The following is a 19,323-nucleotide window of genomic DNA, read 5'->3' as shown; positions in this document are numbered from 1 at the left end:
TTCTTTTAAAGAGTTTATTCATTTATTTGAGAGTGACAGCATGGGCTGGGGGGGGAACGGTTGCTGAAGGAGAAGCAGACTCCCCGCTGAGCCAGAAGCCCACATAGGACTCCATCCCAGGACCCTGAGATCGTGACCTGAGCCAAAGGCAGACACTTAACTGACTGAGCCACCCGGGTGCCCGTTAAATATATACACAAGTATATACCCAGTACAGGCATGAATACACATCTGCGTATATAACCAAGGGCATGCCCAGTACATGCCCAGTACAAGCCCAGTACACACCCAGTACACTCAGTACGTGCTCAGTACACACGCAGTGCATACCCAGTACACCCCCAGTACATGCTCAGTGCACCCCCAGTGCACCCCCAGTACATGCTCAGTGCACCCCAGTGCACCCCCAGTACATGCTCAGTGCACCCCCAGTACATGCTCAGTGCACCCCAGTGCTCCCCCAGTACATGCTCAGTGCACCCCCAGTGCACCCCCAGTACATGCTCAGTGCACCCGCAGTGCACCCCTAGTACATGCTCAGTGCACCCCCAGTGCACTCCCAAGCACACGCCCAGCACACCCCCAGGCCTCTGCACTTGCTGTCCGCCTGGACCGCTTCCTCCCAGGTGGCCGAGTGACTGAGCTCTCTCACCACCTCCAATGTGTGCACGACTTTGCTCCCTGCGCGGACCTCCGGCAGCTCTGCCTAGAACCCCACACCCTGCCTGGCATTCCCGGTCCTCCCTCCTGATCGTCACGGACATACTACATGGGACTGACTGTTTCTTGTTGGCCTCCTCCAACCACAATGTGATCTAGACTGGGATTTTTGTCTTCTTGGTCCAGATTTTTCTACCCAGGCCATATGGAAAGGCACCTGGGCACAGAAACAAGCACTGTGAACAAATTTTAAAATAATTGGTTTAGAGACATTCTGTCATTAATTTGTATTCTGTCGGTAATGATGAGCAAGGCCTATCTTGCCTCCTGCTCGGAGTGGCTTTGCCCACCGATCGTTATTACTGAGGGAACCTAACCGATAAGGACAAACGGGTGGAGGGACAGGGGCTGAAGGAAAGGGGCTGCAGTTCCCCCCAGTTTCTGGAGGGCACTGGGACTCTGGTGGGCATCCGGGGAGAGCACCCTCGCCTCGGCACTCCCTGCCCTCACTCTGCGCTGGGACGGGAGGCTCTGCAGGTTTCCGTGAGCGGCGAGTGTGGCTCCCCTGGGTGCCAGTTAGCTACGGGAGCAGTCCTTGTGGTCCATACTCACGTCCCAGGGCCCGCTGACTTTGTGGTGGTCGGGGAGGGAGAACCGTGGGCTCACACGGGTCCTGCTGGCCTCAGTGGAAATGTCCTGGCCAGACCCTCCGACCCCTCACCTGCATCACTTCCGTGTGTGGCTCCGTCCCCTGGATGGTCAGTGACACCTGATCCAGAGGTCAGGAGAAATGATCTCTCTCTTTGGACTTTTCGAGTTCATTTAGAAATTATTACTAAGAGAGAGCAAAGATTTACATGCCTGAGGGACCAGCACGCGGCAATGCGGAGGACAATGCACGAGCGCCAGTCAGAAAACATCTATTTTTACTGGAGAAGAAAAAAGTCAAGCCGAGCTTTCTCAGCTGACGAAGTGCCAACCTCAAAACTGCGGTATTCAGCTGGGTGGAAGAAAAACATATTCCAAACACAAGACAAAAGGCTGTTTTTAAAGAAAATCAAGCTGGATAACAAAAACTCTGGCTGAAGTAAACAAATGGGAGGCTATTTGGCTTGTTTGAAATAGCGAAGACTTCAGTGTTTTTATACCAAAGGAATCCAGGTCTGTGAAAACACATAATGAAGTGAAATCACTGGAGAAATTGGGGATTGTTCTCAGGCCACCATTCGGGGCCCCAGGTGGGTCAGCTTAGGCCTACAAAGACAGGGGATGTCGATTTAAATAACCACGACGATTTTCACCTCATTGTGGGCGCTGTACTCGGGGGACCGAAGAGAACAGCTGGGAAGAACAGCACAAAGTAATTTTCCTTCATTATCAGGGGCATCCGCACTCCTGCAGCTCCACACGTAATTTTCTTATTCAGCAAGTCCACGAAGCCTGACTGCTGGGAGGTCACGTCCACGGCACGGCTGACCTCCCACGGATCATGAGGAAGACCTCATTCGGTAGAAATGACCTCATAAGTAGAAAACTCAGCTGTGCAGAACAGTCGTATTTCTTTAACTCTAGTGAATTCTGAGACCAACTCCCAATCACTGCAGACCCCCGGTTGTGCAGTGATTATATAACCCCACTGGGGTCCACGCTGGGCACCCACTCTCCCGTCCACCTGCTCCTTCCCGGTCCAGCTGCTGTGTGCATCACGGGGAAGCTGCGTGGAGGCAGCAGGTGCAGAAGGGCCTGGCTGGGAGCTGCAGGGGGCTGGGGGTGCACTGAGGACTAACGGGGTTCCTCATGCCGTGAATCCCTGACACCCGCTCTTGCTTAGACCAGAGGATCACCCCCACTGGCCGGCTGCCCCCGCCTGACCCAGAAGCTCCATCCGCCTTCTCTGCAGTCACAGGCCACAAGCCTCTCATCAGAGGGTGGGAAGAGGGGGTATAAAGATTTATGAGAAAAAGGTGTTTGGTCATTCAGATGATTAAATATATATTTCTCAGGTGTCTGTAGTCTTTGTCCACAGTTCCTGAAAACACTCAGAGCCCTGAGGCAATATGGGTGTCTTGTAATTAATGAAGGTGACCTTTGGACGTGCCCAAGGGTGCGGCTGGTGCCTGGAAGAGGGCGTCATTCTTCTCCCTGTGACTGGAGGGTTGGAGTACTCAGTCCCACCTCAAGCCCTACCCCCAACCCCACTCCAGAGAGGGGAGAGGAGCTGGAGTGTGAATCCGCCAAGGACCAGTGACTTAGTCAATCATAACTGTGTAGTGAATCCTCTCTAAAAACTCAAGAGGACAGCTTTCGGGGTTCTTTTTTTCTGGACAGCGTCCATGCTTGGGGAACCGTAACATTTCCACTAACCACTGAGCCAGGCCCCAAGCTCCATGCAGACAGAAGCTCCTTTGTGCACGACCCAACCCTACATATCTCTTCATCTGGCTGCTGATTTGCATCCTTTATCACATCCTTCAATAAACTCGCAAACCGGAGTTTCCGTGAGTTCTGTGAGCCACTCGAGTGCATTCATGGAACCTAAAAAGGAGGTCCTGAAAACCCCCAGTCTGTATCCTGTGGGTCAGAAGCACAGGTAACAGCCTGGGCCTTGCACCTGGAGACCCCGGCTGCATCGGGGGTCCGGGCAGTCTTGTAGGACTGAGCCTCAGCTGTGGGATCTGATGCTGGGTAGACCCTGCCAGAACCGGCTTTCGATCTGCAGACTCCCAGCTGCTGTCTGAGAGTGGCTTGGTGTTGTGTGTGTGTGTTTCCGTGTGTGTTTGCGTGTGTGTGTGTTGGGGGGGGTGGATTGGGTCCAGGAACTCAAAGAGGAGGGGTCCCTTCGGGGCCTGGGGGGAAGAACAGAATGGACTTTTCCCAAGACTTTTTTATCCTTACAAGAGATACACGCTACTTCATTCCCAAAATTAGTCTGAGAATTCAAACTTAGGTTAAATTATTATTTTTTTAAAGATATTTATTTATTTATTTGAGAGAGTGAGTGTGCATGTGTGAGCTCGGGGAGGGGCAGAGGGAGAGGGAGAGAGAATCTCAAGCAGACTCCCCACTCAGCACGGGGTCCGATGTGGGGCTTGATCTCACACCCTGGAGTTCATGATCTGAGCCAAAACCAAGAGTCAGAGGCTTAACTGACTCAGTTAAATTATTCTTAATAAATAGCCCAGTAATAACAAAAGAAGCATTTGCTTAAAAAAAAATGCCTTGCTATGATGATTCCTTTACCAGTATTCTCATTAATAGAGTCAATACTGATCTCACAGATTCTACAGTTAAAACTAGGGCAAAAAATCACCATTCTGTCCTTACACCACTTCGGCAAAAAATCAGTAATCAAAGCGCTCAGATCAAGGCACAGATCCCTCTGGTCCTACACACGTTTTTTGTCTCCCTCTGCCACGCCTGATCCTCTGCAGCCTCAAATATTCCTTTGTTTAGCTAAGACTTGACCAAAGACTACATGTGAACTAAGCACTTTGCTTGACCTCAGAGACGCCAGGGAGAAGACAGCCCAAGACGTCCTGCCCTTGTGGAGCGAAGGACGCGGGAGTCACCTGCTGGAAAGCTGTTCTGCTTGGACAGTCCACGAACCAAGTCAAGGGGGAAAGACCCCTGGACAATTCTGTAACCTTCACTCTTTCCCGGAAATCACCGTGTCACATGCGGGCACGTGCACACACGCACCATGTTGTTGATACCTTGTCAAACTCCCTTAGTGACTAATCAATTATCATTTATTAGGCACTAAGCTTGTTCAGCTCTGTGTTGGGTGTTTTGGTGAAGGCAGCGTTGTCTTCTGGGATTGTCAGTGCCTTGTTTCCTGTTGGTAAACACTCTACCACGGCTCACAAAGGGGCGCCAGAGACGACCCTCCTTTTCTTTTATGATGGAGAATCCCACACTGCTGTCATTATTATTCTATAACTGTGACTATTATAATGTACTTCGAATAATTTCACCAGGAGTAGATATTTGATTCCATAGGTTATTTGGAAGATTTCTATAAATACTGTGTTTTTAGTGATTGTTTATATTCTAAGAAAGTAACTAGCACGGTTTTAAGAATTCATCAAGTACTATTCATACATATGCATAATTTTCTAAGGTCAGTAAAAATTACGACTGGTTCCAGTTCCTTCCAAAGCCTAGTACTGAGTTGAGGACAGAACGGTCTTCTAAGTTTCACTATTTATAGTCTTTCGTTTTTTTTATGGATAAGTTTGTTGCCTTTTTCCATTCTTAACCTGATAAGCAGTGGTCATTTCTTTCTTAATACAGAGACTCGATCATTATTAAAACTTCAATAAATGATGGTAATAGTAATAAATGATCTATATGCCATCGCCCCGGGAAGGAAGGGAAATCAGAGAACATCTCTGGGAATGTTCCCGAGTCACTGAAGGGGCTTCGTTCCCGACACCCTCCCCTGCCCTCAAAGCCAGATTCTGTGTCCACATTCTGCATTCACGCTGCTTCCTTTAAAAGAAACTGCATGTGTTTGACTTACAGATATTAACATTAATGTTTGTGTTTCCAAAAGGAACTTGAATCGGTCCAATGGGCAACGCTTTAAAAAAAAACTCTAGGAATATATTTATTTTCTTCTAAAACTCTTTCTTGAAGGCATGGGTTACTCATGTGAGTTCCCACAGAAAGGCCCGGTGCGCGCCGACCTAGCATCTTTCTGCTGAGGCGTCGTAGCTCCGGGAAGACGGCAAACACAGTGCCTTTTGCTGATGGTAGTTTGTTCATATCTGTTAGTTGAAGGGCCTATAGGATTAGCTTTATGAGAGCTGAAATAATTCTTGGAACAAATATGTTTGGCTTGAGGCCACATTAATTTAATTTAAATAAATCCCTGGGAATCACTTAATTGACAGTTACTGCAGAGGACACTGAGTTAGGAGAGCGCAGCTTTTGCATTAGATCTCGGCAGGACCAGTGCGGTAGGAGACTCCCAACCGGGAAGGCTGGTGAGCGTCATGCAGGCCATTTATTTAGTTATTTAGTTATTTATTTTTACAGGATTGTGCTAACTTCTGGGAAGTATTATTTGTGGGCAAGGCAGATGAGTGAACTGGAGAGGTAACGTAGATATTTTATCATTTTTACTTCCTCCCACAGTGTGTGTGTGTGTGTGTGTGTGTGTGTGTGTTTTCTTATCGCCGGTGTGAGAGTCACGTGACCGAATGGGACCGTCTCTTGCCAGAGCTGCGTGTGTCCCTGAGTGAGACACCGTCGGACTCGCACAGAGACCCGGGGCCCAGCCGCCAACGGCCCAGGAATCATGGGGCCGGGTCACGTCGACCTTCCTCACCAGTGAGATGAAAAATTAGGAGAATTGCAGATAAAAGCTCCTTCTTTAAAATTTTCTCCTAGCTTATAATTTACTTTTTATAGTGAAAAGACACTGTTTACTCTGTACTCAGCCTTTTTTTTCTCTTCCTTGTGAATAATTTCCCTTGGAAAAAAAGCTGCTGTTATGGTTCTGAATGTCACGACTCTGTTTTGTTGGAAATGGGGTTTTGGGTATTTCCCATAAAAGGGGCTGATTTGGATTCCAAATACCATTGGGGTCTTTCTGGACAAACTACAGAATGTTAATATGTAAGGTGGTTTCTGGAAGCCTGGGAGTTGCCAACTAACATGATGTCCCCTGTGCCCTGGTTCGTCCCCACGGAAGAAAGATGCAAACAAGGGTCTGTACGTGCCAGTTTTATTTGGGCCTCTGGTTCCTGATCGTTGTAGAACTGCAGCGTTCTAGTGCTGTCTGATTTATTGTTTTAGTCTGTCCTCATTCCCCAGTGTGAGTTTGCTTGGGCCACCGTAACAAAGTAACACAGACTGGCTTACATAACAGAAACTTAACCGCCTCGCTGTCCTGGGGGCTGTGGGTCTGCGATGCCGGCATCGCCGGGGCCCCGCTCCCTCTGAAGGAGCTGGGAAGATCCCAGCCTCCCTCTGGGCTCCCGCTGGTTCCCCGGCTTGTGGCTGCAGAACTCGCCTCTCCCATGGTGTTCTCCCTGTGTCCACAGTTCCCTTCTCTGAGGACACCCGCTGCAGTGGATTAGGGCCCACTACTCCAGTATGGTCTCACCTTGACTAACTACAACTACCATGAACATCAGGAACAGAAAAACCTCACTAAAGCAGAGTGTGGGGCGGTTGGGTGGGGGCACTCTCACAACCTGTGATACACACTGGGAGTCCGTTGCAGACCCCACAGGAAAAGCCAGACTAGACCCTACATGGACTTGACCTTGCACATGGACACTACCATCCCAGCCGGAAGAAGAGACACTTTCTTCATCCTGCGACAGCTCAGCCAAGGAGAAGCCACCAGACTTCCAACTCCCAACGGACTTTCCGGCTCTGATAGCCCTCCGTCTTACTCCTTGGCTCCTTACAGAGCCTCCTGCTTCTCCTTTGTCCTCCAGACGCCCCTGGGGTTTTGCCACAGCTTGTCTGCCCCAGATTGCAATTCCTCTTACTCCCCCCAAAACCCATCTTTTGCTGGTGGAATAATTGGTAGATTTATTTTTAAGGTTAACCCTACAAAGACCCTATTTCCAAATAGCCACATTCTGAGGTGCTAGGGGCTAGGACGTCAGCATGTGAATTTGGGGATGGGGTTAGGAGACCTCACAATCCAGCCCGTAACGATGGATAACATGCCTTTTGTTAAAATTGGGTTGGTTTTGGGCGCCTGGGTGGCTCAGTCGGTTAAGCGACTGCCTTCGGCTCAGGTCATGATCCTGGAGTCCCGGGATCGAGTCCCGCATCGGGCTCCCTGCTCGGCGGGGAGCCTGCTTCTCCCTCCGACCCTCTTCCCTCTCGTGCTCTCTATCTCTCATTCTCTCTCTCTCAAATAAATAAATAAAATCTTTAAGAAAAAATTGAGTTGGTTTTGAGGGTTTGGGAGGATTTTGTGAAACTCTGGAGATTGGAAATACCAAGGCCGGTGATCATGCCCCTAGAAATTAGTAATTCTCTTCATTTTACCAAATCCTTCGAACATATCAACTTGCAAAATGCAACAGCCTGAGATAAACCATGTGGGTCAGTTAAACATGCCCATCGCAGTGTGGAGGACTTACCTCAAGCACCAGACCCCTTGGAGTTAGCAGGGGTCCCTGCCCTCAGAGCCTGACACACGGTTTTATGCACTATTGTGGATGAGATGAACTTCAGACCGGTTGGGTCTTCGTGGCAGAACGGGGCCAGAATCAGATTCCTGATCTCACTGGTGTGCTCGGGTGGCTTTAGCCTTCCTTTGGTTATTGGAGACCCACAGGGTGAAGGGGCTCTCTCCCATCCTCCTTCCTTCCAGGGCGGGGGACATACCGAGTTCTCCTGTTTTCATTTACTCAGGAGAGTGATTTTTTACTGGGGGCCAGGTTTCAGGGAACGCGGTGCCCATTCACATCTCATTCTGTTTTTTCTGTTTGTTTTTTTGTTTTTGTTTTTGTTTTTTTAAAGATTTTATTTATTTGATAGAGAGAGACACAGTGAGAGAGGGAACACAAGCTCAGAGAGTGAGAGAGGGAGAAGCAGGCTTCCTGCTGAGCAGGGAGCCCGATGTGGGGCTCGAACCCAGGACCCTGGGATCATGACCTGAGCCGAAGGCAGACGCTTAACGACTGAGCCACCCAGGCTCCCCTCACATCTCATTTTGAAAGAGGACTTTGGCTGCCTCCATTTTCACCTTAAACTTTCCAGTTGGGTTCCTCTTTCCAGCTGGTCTCTTGGCTCAGGAGGAAGACCCTGTGAGCAAAGCCAGGTTCCCTGATGGGAAATGAAACTACCCCTCAAGCATAAGGGTTGCCCTGAGCCAGGAAGACCTGCCTGTGATTGACTCCAGGACAGTGATCCGTTGCTCGCCTGCACGTACCCACCCGCCTTTGCCCCACATTTTCCTTATATAAACCTGGACATGTTTTCTACCTTTTGGAGACAGTCTTTGAGACACTAGGCGGCTGTCTTCACGGCATTGGCCTCACTGAAATAAATTCCTTTCCTATTTTGCCACCGCTCGTTTCTCCACCTTTGGGTTTTGTCAGCAGTGAGTGGCCAGAGCTGGTCTGATTGGGATCCCCCCGCCCCCCCAAGCCAGGTGCTCAGACACCCCTGCCCCCCCGTCATTATTTCACTATGATTTAGTGGCCAAGGACTCTTGAAATACTCCCCACTCCTTGGCTGTAGGGCTTGCTTCACTAAAGACCCATTTCAGCAAGTATGCTTTGACAGCCATTTTTTCTTGGAAATTGATGCTTGTGGCTGGGGTTCCTGGAAATCAGCTGTTTGAGGTGTTAATCCTGTTGAAAATGTTGTTCAAGTTTTCTTGGGATTTGATTGAACACTCTGACCCCGTCGCACATGATTTCTTGAGTCCTTTATTTGAAGCTTTATCCTTTAAGGTATTCAGAGAGAACCATTGTCTCCTTTCCGAAAAATTGTCTTTCTCTTCACTAATTGTTCATGCCTCCTAACGCCATGTGAGCTTCTCAGATGTGGCTAATACTTTCCTGGGTCAATTATGTTTTTTTGAAAGTTGTCTTTTTTATTTTACTTTATGTTTTGGTCTTGCAGTTAGTGTGTGTTCATGGTCCTATCTCTTCTCTGTCCTGCACACCTGGTGCTGAGTCTGGGCAGGTTGTCCCCAGGGAAGTGCCACAGGCTTAAAAATGAGTACAGAGGTAACTCACCAGAGGTGGTTGTTTGTTTTTAAATAATCATCTTGGCTGCTTCAGAAGGCACCGATGCACAGTGATTAAGCCCGGAAATGTGATTCCAGAGCTCCCGGATTACATCTTGTCTGGCTGTCTCCACGAGTCCTTCAGCACTCCTGGCTCCTTTGCCTCACCTGTGGAAGGGCTGAATGATGTTCGGTGCCTCTGTCAGTGCGACATCGGCAAAGTTTAAAAACGGCCATCAGGCTGAATCGTGAACCGTATTTTCAGCAATTCCTAGAGATATGCCTTTAATAAGAGCTCTTTTGTGTCTGATGACAGCTGATTGTGGTAAGGTTCCAGCACATCAGCCAGAGGCTGGGCTCCTGGGGAGGGTTGTCCTCCTCAGTGGGAGGCAGGGGGCTTGGCGGGTCATCACAGGAGGTCCCAACCAACGTCCTTCTCCATAGTCCTTCCCCAAACAAAAGGATGATGTTTCCCTTCAGTCTGCCTACCTCGGAATGCTGGTGGAAAATTCCAGAACGTGGAAGTTTTATAAACACCCAATAAGGAATTCAATTTCACTTCCCTTCCCACTGCCTTTCGGGGCTCCATGTTCTTAGTCGTTCAGGTATAACGAGCTTGACATCCCACCAGCACTATTTTTATGTCAATGATTTCCCTATTTTTATTATGTAAATATCGCTTCATTTTATGTCATTAATCTGTGACCTCTTACCCTATGCCCCAGGTTACCTTATTAGAGTGAACACATTGAAATCCTTTGCTCTATCAGCGAGTGCTTTGAAAACACCATTATTATTTTTATTTTGGATGGAATTAATTTTCACGATCTCACTGGCCTGATTTTGTAGATAGATAAAGTGCCTCCTAAATCAACACTAAGAATGGAATGGAGCCTCTCCTGTTAACTCTATTTGCTCTGAAATATGAAGTATCTGGGATTTGAGCTAGTTTATTATTTTTTGTTTTGTAAGCAACTGGATTTCTTAGTGACTTTATAAAGATGAAAAAGACAAAGGGATTGATAATTTTTGGAAGCAGCAAGCCATTTTCTTATATATTTTTCTCAAAGGTAAAGGAATTTGCTGTAGAAATGAATAGAAGTATTCGACTTTAACACCGTTTCCCAAAAGAGGGGACCAAACACCAGATTAGCACTTAAAAGCCTGGGAGATGAATCTTTTATTCTGGGAGAGAAACGAGAAGGAACCGATGATGGAAATGTCCCCTTGAGACACACGCACACGTCCTGATCCCTCCCGAGAGAAATTGGGATCACCCGTCCTTCATTTCCGGTCCTACCCTGTGGGTGGGTCCCTTCGGGCACGTTCCTTCTCTGTGAGCCTCAGGATTTTCTCATCTATGAAACCGGATTGTTAAATCCACATTAGATGGAAGTTATATGAGAAAATGTGCAAGATGCGCACAACATTCTTCCTGGAACTTGGTAAACGATTGACCGTACATTGTTTGAATTAGTATTCCCCCCCAACTCTTGTCCTGCCTGGGACAGGTGCTGTAATTGGCGGTTTAACCAGCCCACCTTGCTTTCATTCCCCCCGCCTCGCTCCAAGCCTCGGCCGCCGCGTGGCTGGGCCGCCGCGGCCAGGATCGTGCGCTCAGGCGAGGGGGCTGGAGCCGGACCGCCCGGCGCGCAGGGAGCGGGGGCCTCGGGGGCCTCGGGGGCCGCAGCACCTGCTGCCCCCCCACCCCCCTCCCCCGGCCGCGCGGTCCTGCGGCCCGGCCCTGCTGCTCTCCTGCGGGGCGCCCAGTGCCCGGGCTGGGGAGGGCGGCTGGGAGGAAGCGGGAGGCCTTGCCTCTGCTGCCCGGTCCGCGGCAGTTCCGACACCAGGATTTTCTTCAGTATCCGAGCAGGAAAAGCCGCTCCCCTGCCCCTGGCTTCCTGCCTCATCCCCTCGTGTCCGGCTAACGGGGGTCTCGTGGGGCTTAGGGAGTGGTTGGCGAGGGAAGGGGTGTGTGTGGGTGTGGGTGTGTGTGTGTGTGTGTGTGTGTGTGTGTGGGTGTGTGTGTGTGTGTGTGTCGCGCCCGGAGGGAGAAGGGCAGAGTCTGCCGCAGGGCCCCCTCCTCGCTTCCCCTCTTCCCAGCCCTTGGTTGCTATGCAGTTTCTATGGCAGCAGCATCCTCAGACCCAACTTGCACCCATCATTTAGAGCCAATTAAGGTAAAATAGTGGGGGGAGGGAAGGAGGGAGTGGCAATGGAAGGGGGAGGGGCGAGGCCGGGAAGCCGCGCGGAGGCTGCAAGTGAGGTTCGCGGTTGGGTCTGGGCTCTGCTCGTCGGCCCAGCGCGGCGGCGGGAGCCCCAGCCCCGCGCGCAGCCGACTCGCCCCGCAGCCATATTGCAGACCCCGGGCCCCCCGCCCACCCCCGGGCCCCTGTCCCCGCTCCGCCTGCCCCTGCCCGGGCGCTGACACCCTGTCTGCCCCCTCTCTGCACCGTTCGGTGCCCTTGCTTCTTCTCTCCCAGTACTTGATTAGACGGAAAGCAAAGTTTTAAAAAATGCCGATTGCACAGCTGCTGGAGCTATGGAAAAAGATCGAGGTGGAGCCCATGGAAATAGAGGTGAGTACCAAGGAGAGAAGAATGCATTCTGCAGGAGCCTAACTGTGGCTCGCGGAATGTCTCATAGAATGGATTCATATTTACTGGGGACTTTTGTGTGACAGAAACTTGAATATTTAATGTGTGCAGAGCTGTATGTGTCGTGTCCTATGGATGCATGCGTGTGTGTGCATGCATATAAACATTACGTATATAGGTGCCCCCACACACACGGGGCATTGTGTGGGGTGTAAATTAAATGAATGAAAGCTAATGCGTTGAAGAAGGAAATTGTTGCTCTTAAACCAAACTTCAGGATGCTTCCTGAGCAGTGTGTGTATCTTGGAAGTCTTCACGGGCTTCCAAACTAATCTGCATCCGTGTGATTTTCCTTCAACAAGTGGCTTTGCATTATAAGAACTCCATTTGCTACAGCGGAGGATGAAACCAGGGGCAAAACAATGATGACTTCTTAAGAAACAGAAGGCATGAAGATAATGCAGTCTTAATAGTGTGTGTGCCTTTCAATAAAGAGGAGCTGTTACAAATAAAGAGAAAAGATAATGAAATGAAAGTGTTGGTGGCCCCTCCCCAGGGCTGGCTGGTGGGTGTCACCTCTGATACTGTTTAACTACATGCTTCCCCAGGGACCTGGAACTCTCTGGAAGTCTGGTCCATAGAATTTGATTTCCTTAATTTGAATTATAGATGATCAACACACCTTACCCGTGAAGGGTAAGTTCCTCAAACTTATGCATTATGAGAGCACCCCTTGCCCGTTATTAGACTACCTGCTGGATTATTAGACATACCTGTGCGGTGGCTCTAGCAACTCAAATTGCTTTTCCCAAATGGCAAATTCTAAGAACTTACGAAATGTTTACTAAATCCAAGCTTTAATTTTTGTCTTATCTCCTATCTCAGCATCATGTCTGTAAATTCAATTCTTTTAAATGTTACTTATGTTTATATGCACAACCTCTATGTTGAGACATTCATGCAACAATTTTAAACTGAATGGGAGATTCTGTTTTAGCAGAGAATTTACTTAGTGTTTTAAAGTACTTTTTTGGGGAGCCAGACTAACTTAATGCTTGTACTATACATTTATGTTCAGCAGAGGTGGCAGAGCACAGCATAAGTATGAAGCCTATTTTTTGATGGAAGAACGTGCCATTGCTGCCGCTGACAAGCACCCAAGTCTAGAGAGGTGACACCCCAGCTCTTTACTGTCATTGACTATTCTGTTTGCCCAGGATGTCGTTCCTGGCGTCCAAGACAGTGCCTTAGAAAGAGCCTCTCACTTACAAGGATTGCTAATTCAGGGCTCTTTTTTTTTTTTTCTTTTTCTTTTGAGAGAGATTTGAGTTTCTAAAGAAAGTGAATGAATGAATTGAATTAAGTACGATTAGCCAGGAGTTCTCCGACTTCCTGGTGCTTTCTGAAGCCCTCTTAATAATCTGAACTATGTCTGTGGTGGAGATCCAGCTCCCAGCCCCCCCCACTGCTTGGCCCCACAAAGAGGGGGAGGATTTGGCTTTGGGGCAGAGAAAGGACAGAAGTGGGGAAGCAAGGGGCTTTGCAGAATTTCTCAAAGGGCTCCAGACTTCACATCACTGCTACTGACCAAAGCTCTAAGGAGCCACTGGTGTCGGAAATATTTCTGAGATCGACTGAAAATGGACCAGCAGTGAATACAGTCATGTTTTTCAAATATGTCTCAGACAGCACTGCCTTGCCACCCCATTTAGAGGGCAAATTTTAAAAGTTTTTGAGGTTGATGTATAGGCCACAACAAATCGCGAACATTGGTTAAAGTAGATGGTCCCAAAGCCAAAGAAATTTTCTTCAAGCTTCCTAGGTAAATGTTTGAGGATCGTATACCCTCTGCAGTATGCTTTATGGAGCTAGAGCATCCGATCCCATTGCTTTGGAACCCAGAAAATCAGAGCTTTTTCTGGAAAGATTAACTGTGAAGTCCCGAAGTCTTTCGGGTCCGGGCGAGTCCTCTGAATCCACACAGATGGGAGATGTGCCTGCTCTGGAACTCAGAGGCTCATTTGGCTTTCCAGGTTTGCCCATGTTTTATGTTGTGTGATACTAAAATAGCTCACATGTCAAGACATTGGGCAAAACACATGGAATACATTTGGCCTCTGAACTCCAAATTAAATATTACAAAATCCTTGCGTGAGAAGTTTCACATGCTCTTCCTATAAGAGAATCTGCTATACGGTGCAAGTGATTCTGTGATTCGCTTTTGCACAAATTTAACAGGACTAATGGCTGGTTTCCCAGTGCTGGCGACCAACACTCTGGGATTCCAGTTCTACTCTAACTTAGGAGTCGCTCTCCCCTTGCCTTGTTTTCTTGGACTGGCCTGGGTTGGGTTTGAGGCTCACTGTACTGGACACACCGTTATCTTTACATAAACCGGCTTTGCCTCAGCACGTAGATGGGGGAAATTCATTTGATTATCGAGGGAGAGTATTTGCGGCTTTATGAATTGTTTTGAAATATTTCGGGTGGTATATTTGACCAGTTAGTGAGATGTATTGACAAGGAAACGTATGCTAATTAAAAACTGGGCCCTCCAGAAAATCCCTGAAGAATCTGGCCTTAAAAAGAAGCAGACATATGATGTTTTAGTGGCTCTCAGCAGGCTTTATCGTGGCCAAGGGCATGCCCCGGGTGGGGCGGGAAGGTGAGAAAATGCGAGACAGGATGAGTAAGGTGGTGGTGGAAGGGGTTCGCTGACCCATTTATCCCCTTCTCGTGTTCTTTTAAAGGAATAAACATGACCTTCCTTTCTGGGATGTCATCAGGCATTAAAGAAAGGAAAAGCCCCCGTCTTTAAACAATGCAGATCAAATAGGACTCCCCAGCATCTCACGGTCTAGCTTGACCGTTGCTGGTTATCCAAGAGCAGACTGCCTGGACGTGAGGGACCTAGGCGGCTTGGGGTGTGTGGTGGGCGATGGTGCCCGTGCTGCGAGCCAGCTGGCGCTGCTCCCCTGAGCTCTCTCCACATCCCTCAATAGTAGATGCTGTTACGTTCCAGACGTGTATAGGGAAACTGAGGCCCAGGTTAAGCAGTTTGCTTTAAGTCATGATGCAGTAAACAAGACTCAGACCCAGACCCTCCTGGTGAGGCCTTATCCTACAGAAACACTCTGCTTTATGTGTTTATGGGCCAGGAACTTGACTCTGTCCGAGTTAAGTCATTTCTCTGAGCGTCAGCTGAGAGATTCCGTCCAGACAAGAATGGTCGCAAACACCTTCCATTTGTCACTTCTCTGTTTCTGTCCGTTAGTCGTTGAGCCCCCACGCGAATCCATAGCCCCTGCCTTGCTGGTCAGGGAGTTACATAAATCAGTAAATCACTTGCTTCTTTCACTTGTGGCTGGAGTCACACAGGCTTGGCTGATGGAGTAATTTACAATTGTGGATGTAAACACTCTGTGCTTTATTCACGGCCTGTTACGGAAAGATCCATTTCCTGCCTGGAGCTGCACGTGGTTTCAAAAGCAGACGCAGGTGGGAAGGGGCCTTGGCTTCGTGGTCCTGTTCTGCTGCGCTAATAGGGAATGGCTCGTTTGCCCTCGTATTGATTACCGGTGTGACGCTCTCTACACGAGTGTTGCCATGCTAATGCCATTCAATGTGTATCTTTGTTGTCAGACCGCCGAGGAGGATCTTAACCTGGACTCGGAGCCCACCATCGAAGATACCGTGGAAGAAGTAATTATACATGTTTTATTACAGCCTGATTCTTTGGGGAGGAAGGTGGGGTGGAGGGAGGAACGGCAGTTTGAAATTAACAGCCCATGAGCCGTTATTTTAGTGAAATATATGTGTGTAAACATACACCTACACAAACGCATACATGCACACATGTGTGCTGTGTATATGATAGTCAGTACATTTCCCTCAAAAGGGATACATGAAACAGGAAGAAAAATCACAAACCAAGGTAAACGGCATAGTTTTTGGGCACGGACTTTTCCGAGGGAGATGGCGAATTATCACCAATAAAGACAGGCAGGGGGAATAACCAGCCGGGGCACCAAAGTGATACATAATTTCACCTGCTGGAAGGTAGGCGCCGCAGCCTCTGAACACGCGTGAGGCTGTGCTCTTGGAGCCCCGCGCGAGCAGAGTAGGGAAGCGCCCCTCTGTGGGGAGCAGGTCAGGAGAGGAGGCTGGGAGGGGAGATGGGGGTTGTGGGGTGGACACCCTGCAGGGGCGTGGAGTGGGGAAGAGCCAAGGGCATTAGCTGTCGCTGGCCACGTCAGCCTGGGTTCCACGCTGTGTGGGGCACGTGCCTGACCTGGGCAGCAGGAAACCGGGTTCGCCCTCAAGGGAGCAGAAAGGTCCAGACCACCGCTGAGGTCGTGGGGGAGGTTGTGGTGCCAGCAAGCCCTGCTCTGAGGGGCCTGGGACAGGAAAGCGCTACATTCCAAAGGGGAATCACAGCCAAAGGAAAGGAAAGGGATCCTGTTGAAGCAGCCACACGTTGACCGCTTGTGAAGAAGTACCCTCCGCGGCCACTGTAGCCGGGGAAGGTTGACAAGGCAATTAAGCAGCTTTCATTTCCTGAGTTGCTCAGTGATGCACCACTTGGAAGCATAAAAGTTGTAAGATGTGCAATTCTGTTGCTTTTTATAAAACAGCTGGGAAGTTCCGGCAGCTGGGAGGGGTGGATCAGTGAGCATTGCTGGCTTTACAAAAATGGTCCGTTCGGATGCTAAAAACTGTCTTTCACGTCTGTCGAAATGCGTGCCCGCCAATCTGCAGTTTCAGCCCGGTGCCACCGGATCTTATGATCACATGGCATGATATGTTGGTTAAATAGAAAGAGCACAGAGCGGCCTCATCTTTAGCCGGCGGCCTTCCAGCTCTGCTCTGCAAGCAGCCCGGCTCGGCTCCTGGCTTGGCAAGGCGCTTCCAGCGTTCTTGAACAAAACGTTTGGCCTGGGGTGTGCTTGCCTTCCCTGGGAGAGTAGGTGTGGCCCTGTTTTGGCCGGTTTCACGGAGGTGAAAGGCCAAATGGCCTTACGAGCCGGAGACTTACTTCCCTGAGAGGACAGACAACTGGCCAGGTCCCCAGGAGGGCCAGTGGGTAAGGAAGGGGGCCCTCCTTGCAGACTAACAAGGTCCAACGCCCAGGGTCTCAGAGAAACCAAGCCACGCCTGACTGCCACTTTTATTTCTACTTTGCTAGGCATTTGTGGGAATTTTGATCACCAGAAACCTTCGGTGTGTTCCTTGCAGGCAGATTGCTGTGGTACCATTAGCAGCTCGGTTCAGGAAACTCTACAGCGCAGAGCTCATACCGCTGGTGCCGACCCTTTCCCTGGTAGGGCCATCCTGAGCGCCACGACTGTGTGACAGGATGTGCTCGAAAGTGCTTATGCAATTAACAGAGAATCTTTTTTTAGAAACAGATTATTTATTTGAGAGAGAGGGAGTGCATGAGCACAGACGGGGGAGGGGCAGAGGGAGAAGCCGACTCCCCACTTAAACACAGTCTCGATCCCAGGACCCGGAGATCATGACCTGAGCCGAAGGCAGACGCTTAACTGACTGAGCCACCCGGGCACCCCTAACAGACTAACAGAAAATCTTTTAATTCATTCACAATATTTATTTCCTAAGATCTCCTAGTCTCAGGGTGTCTTATCCTTAACATTTTGGGTGGAAATGCAGGTGCTGATTTGTTGCAGTAAAATTATTCCACCTCTTTAAAGTTATTTTTGATAATGGGAGGTGAGACACAGCAAATTATTACTATTTCCCAATGGTAGAATATCAATTTGACTTTTAATAAACGACGGAAGAATTTCCAAACAAGTTTTAGGAGTAGTTTGCAGGACGCAATGTTGCTATGTGACAGGTTCGTGGTGTTTGCGGGGAGCCTGAGACATAACGGGCTGCTTCCTGATGTGTCTGATAGACGATGCTGGAAGCAACATGCAGGTCCAGCCGCAGCAGGCGGATGTTTTCACACCTGTCTGAGGGTCAGTGGGAAGCAAGCGCTTCCTTGTGCATCCTCTTGGGCCTTCAGGGTGGAACTGCCGGGTCTCTTGTAACTGAAGGATTTATGGCTCAGACACGGGAGGGAAGTCAGAGCAGAAAAGTTTCACACCATTGGCCAGTCTGACGTGTATGATGATGAAAAACCCTATTTAGGAAAAAAAATAATTCACATCAACAACGGTTCATTCATTCAGTCAAGAATGTTTATTGACGCCCTCTGGGCAGAACATGGTGTCCGACAAGAAAGTGGGCGCCTCCTGGAGGCACGCGGGAGGGGACGTGGGAGAGGACTCAGGAGCCACTGTGGCCTTGTGGTCACTCCGATTCGGCGATTTTGTGTGGCATCTCCTTTGTAGGGATACATTTTAAAGCACAGAACACACTTGGGACATCTTATGTATAAATATCTCAGTGTGTGGTTCTCGTCCAGGTGTATTTCACGTCACGGCTCCATCCATGGAAGAACGTCTTGAATAAAGATTGCAAGTGAGACAGGAAGTGGGTGTGAGTGCCACGTGCCGCTCCCTCACCACCGCAGAGGGAAAGGCTTCCCCCTACCCGGGGCGCCCGCGCCCCCTACCCGGGGCGCCCCCTCAGCTGATCACGTCAGGAAGGATTTCTTCAGCTGTGTCTTTCAGGGGCTATTGGGAGGGACTCACAGTTAGTTGTGGAAGGGAAATCCGGGAGCAGAGAGTTGACCCGTGAATGTGTGGGAGGCGCCTGCTTTGTGAGGTTTGCGTTCCTGTTCCCTGTCTCCTTTTGCAGGTTACGTGTTGCCAAGCTGGGTGGGAGGTGAGAATTTAGGGCCCTACCAGAGTGCACGGCTGACTGCAGAATCACATGCTCCGCTTGGGCGCACACTGCAGGATTAATCCCCGGGTGACTGAGCCTAGGTGTCTGGGAAACCCCTTGGGGCTCCACACAGGAGCCCCATCATCGGTCCCTGGGGGCAGTGGTGTGTGGGGTGTGGGAGGCGGGAAGGAGAGGGCCCCTTCCAGGGTGCGGAAGCCAGGCCTCTAAGCACTGCTCAGCCCCAGACTCCGCGTCCCTGCACCACCCTTACCCTTCCGTCTCTGGATCACAGACACAGGTGTTGTTTTAGACAAGTTCCTAATTTCACAGAACAACCTGTGAAAAATATTGGAATTCGGTGTATGCATTTTTAAAGTGCTCAGGTATCAGGGTTATATTTATTAATAAAGACCACTTTCTCGTCGACTTTAGAAACAAGGCCCAGATAAGTTATTCTCCATACTAGCATGGTTTTACTTTATTTCCTCAAGATGACTGGGGTGTTTCCCAGTCCCCCTGAGCTTCTACTCCGGGTTTTGATAGCCGAGATTCTGGCATCTGTAG

At 49.4% G+C, this 19,323-nt stretch overlaps 1 protein-coding gene and 1 long non-coding RNA gene across 4 annotated transcripts in view; both read left to right on the top strand.

Moving 5' to 3' along the window:
* The window catches only part of RPS6KA2 (ribosomal protein S6 kinase A2), a 360,649-nt gene that overhangs the window by 7,310 nt on the left and 334,016 nt on the right, over positions 1-19,323 (top strand). The window contains exons 1-2 of one of the 3 annotated variants that reach the window (XM_073894220.1): positions 11,856-11,949; positions 15,610-15,669. In XM_073894220.1, coding sequence (XP_073750321.1) covers positions 11,887-11,949; positions 15,610-15,669 — 123 coding nt within the window. In that variant the 5' untranslated portion in view covers positions 11,856-11,886. Of the gene's footprint in view, positions 1-11,855; positions 11,950-15,609; positions 15,670-19,323 lie in introns of those variants that run through there. The other 2 variants (XM_073894221.1, XM_073894222.1) reach the window with 2 other exon arrangements.
* On the top strand, positions 5,701-6,168 carry LOC141373024 (uncharacterized). The gene is made up of 2 exons (XR_012378654.1): positions 5,701-5,760; positions 5,885-6,168. It is a non-coding gene; the product is annotated as an uncharacterized lncRNA (long non-coding RNA).

This window comes from Callorhinus ursinus, unplaced genomic scaffold (assembly GCF_003265705.2).
Source record: "Callorhinus ursinus isolate GAN/ISIS: 27379988/994484 unplaced genomic scaffold, GSC_fseal_2.0 scaffold6, whole genome shotgun sequence".
In the NCBI taxonomy this organism is placed as follows: Eukaryota; Metazoa; Chordata; class Mammalia; order Carnivora; family Otariidae; genus Callorhinus; species Callorhinus ursinus.
The sequence above is the reverse complement of the archived record's forward strand: the minus strand, read 5'-3'. Positions and strand labels throughout refer to the sequence as shown.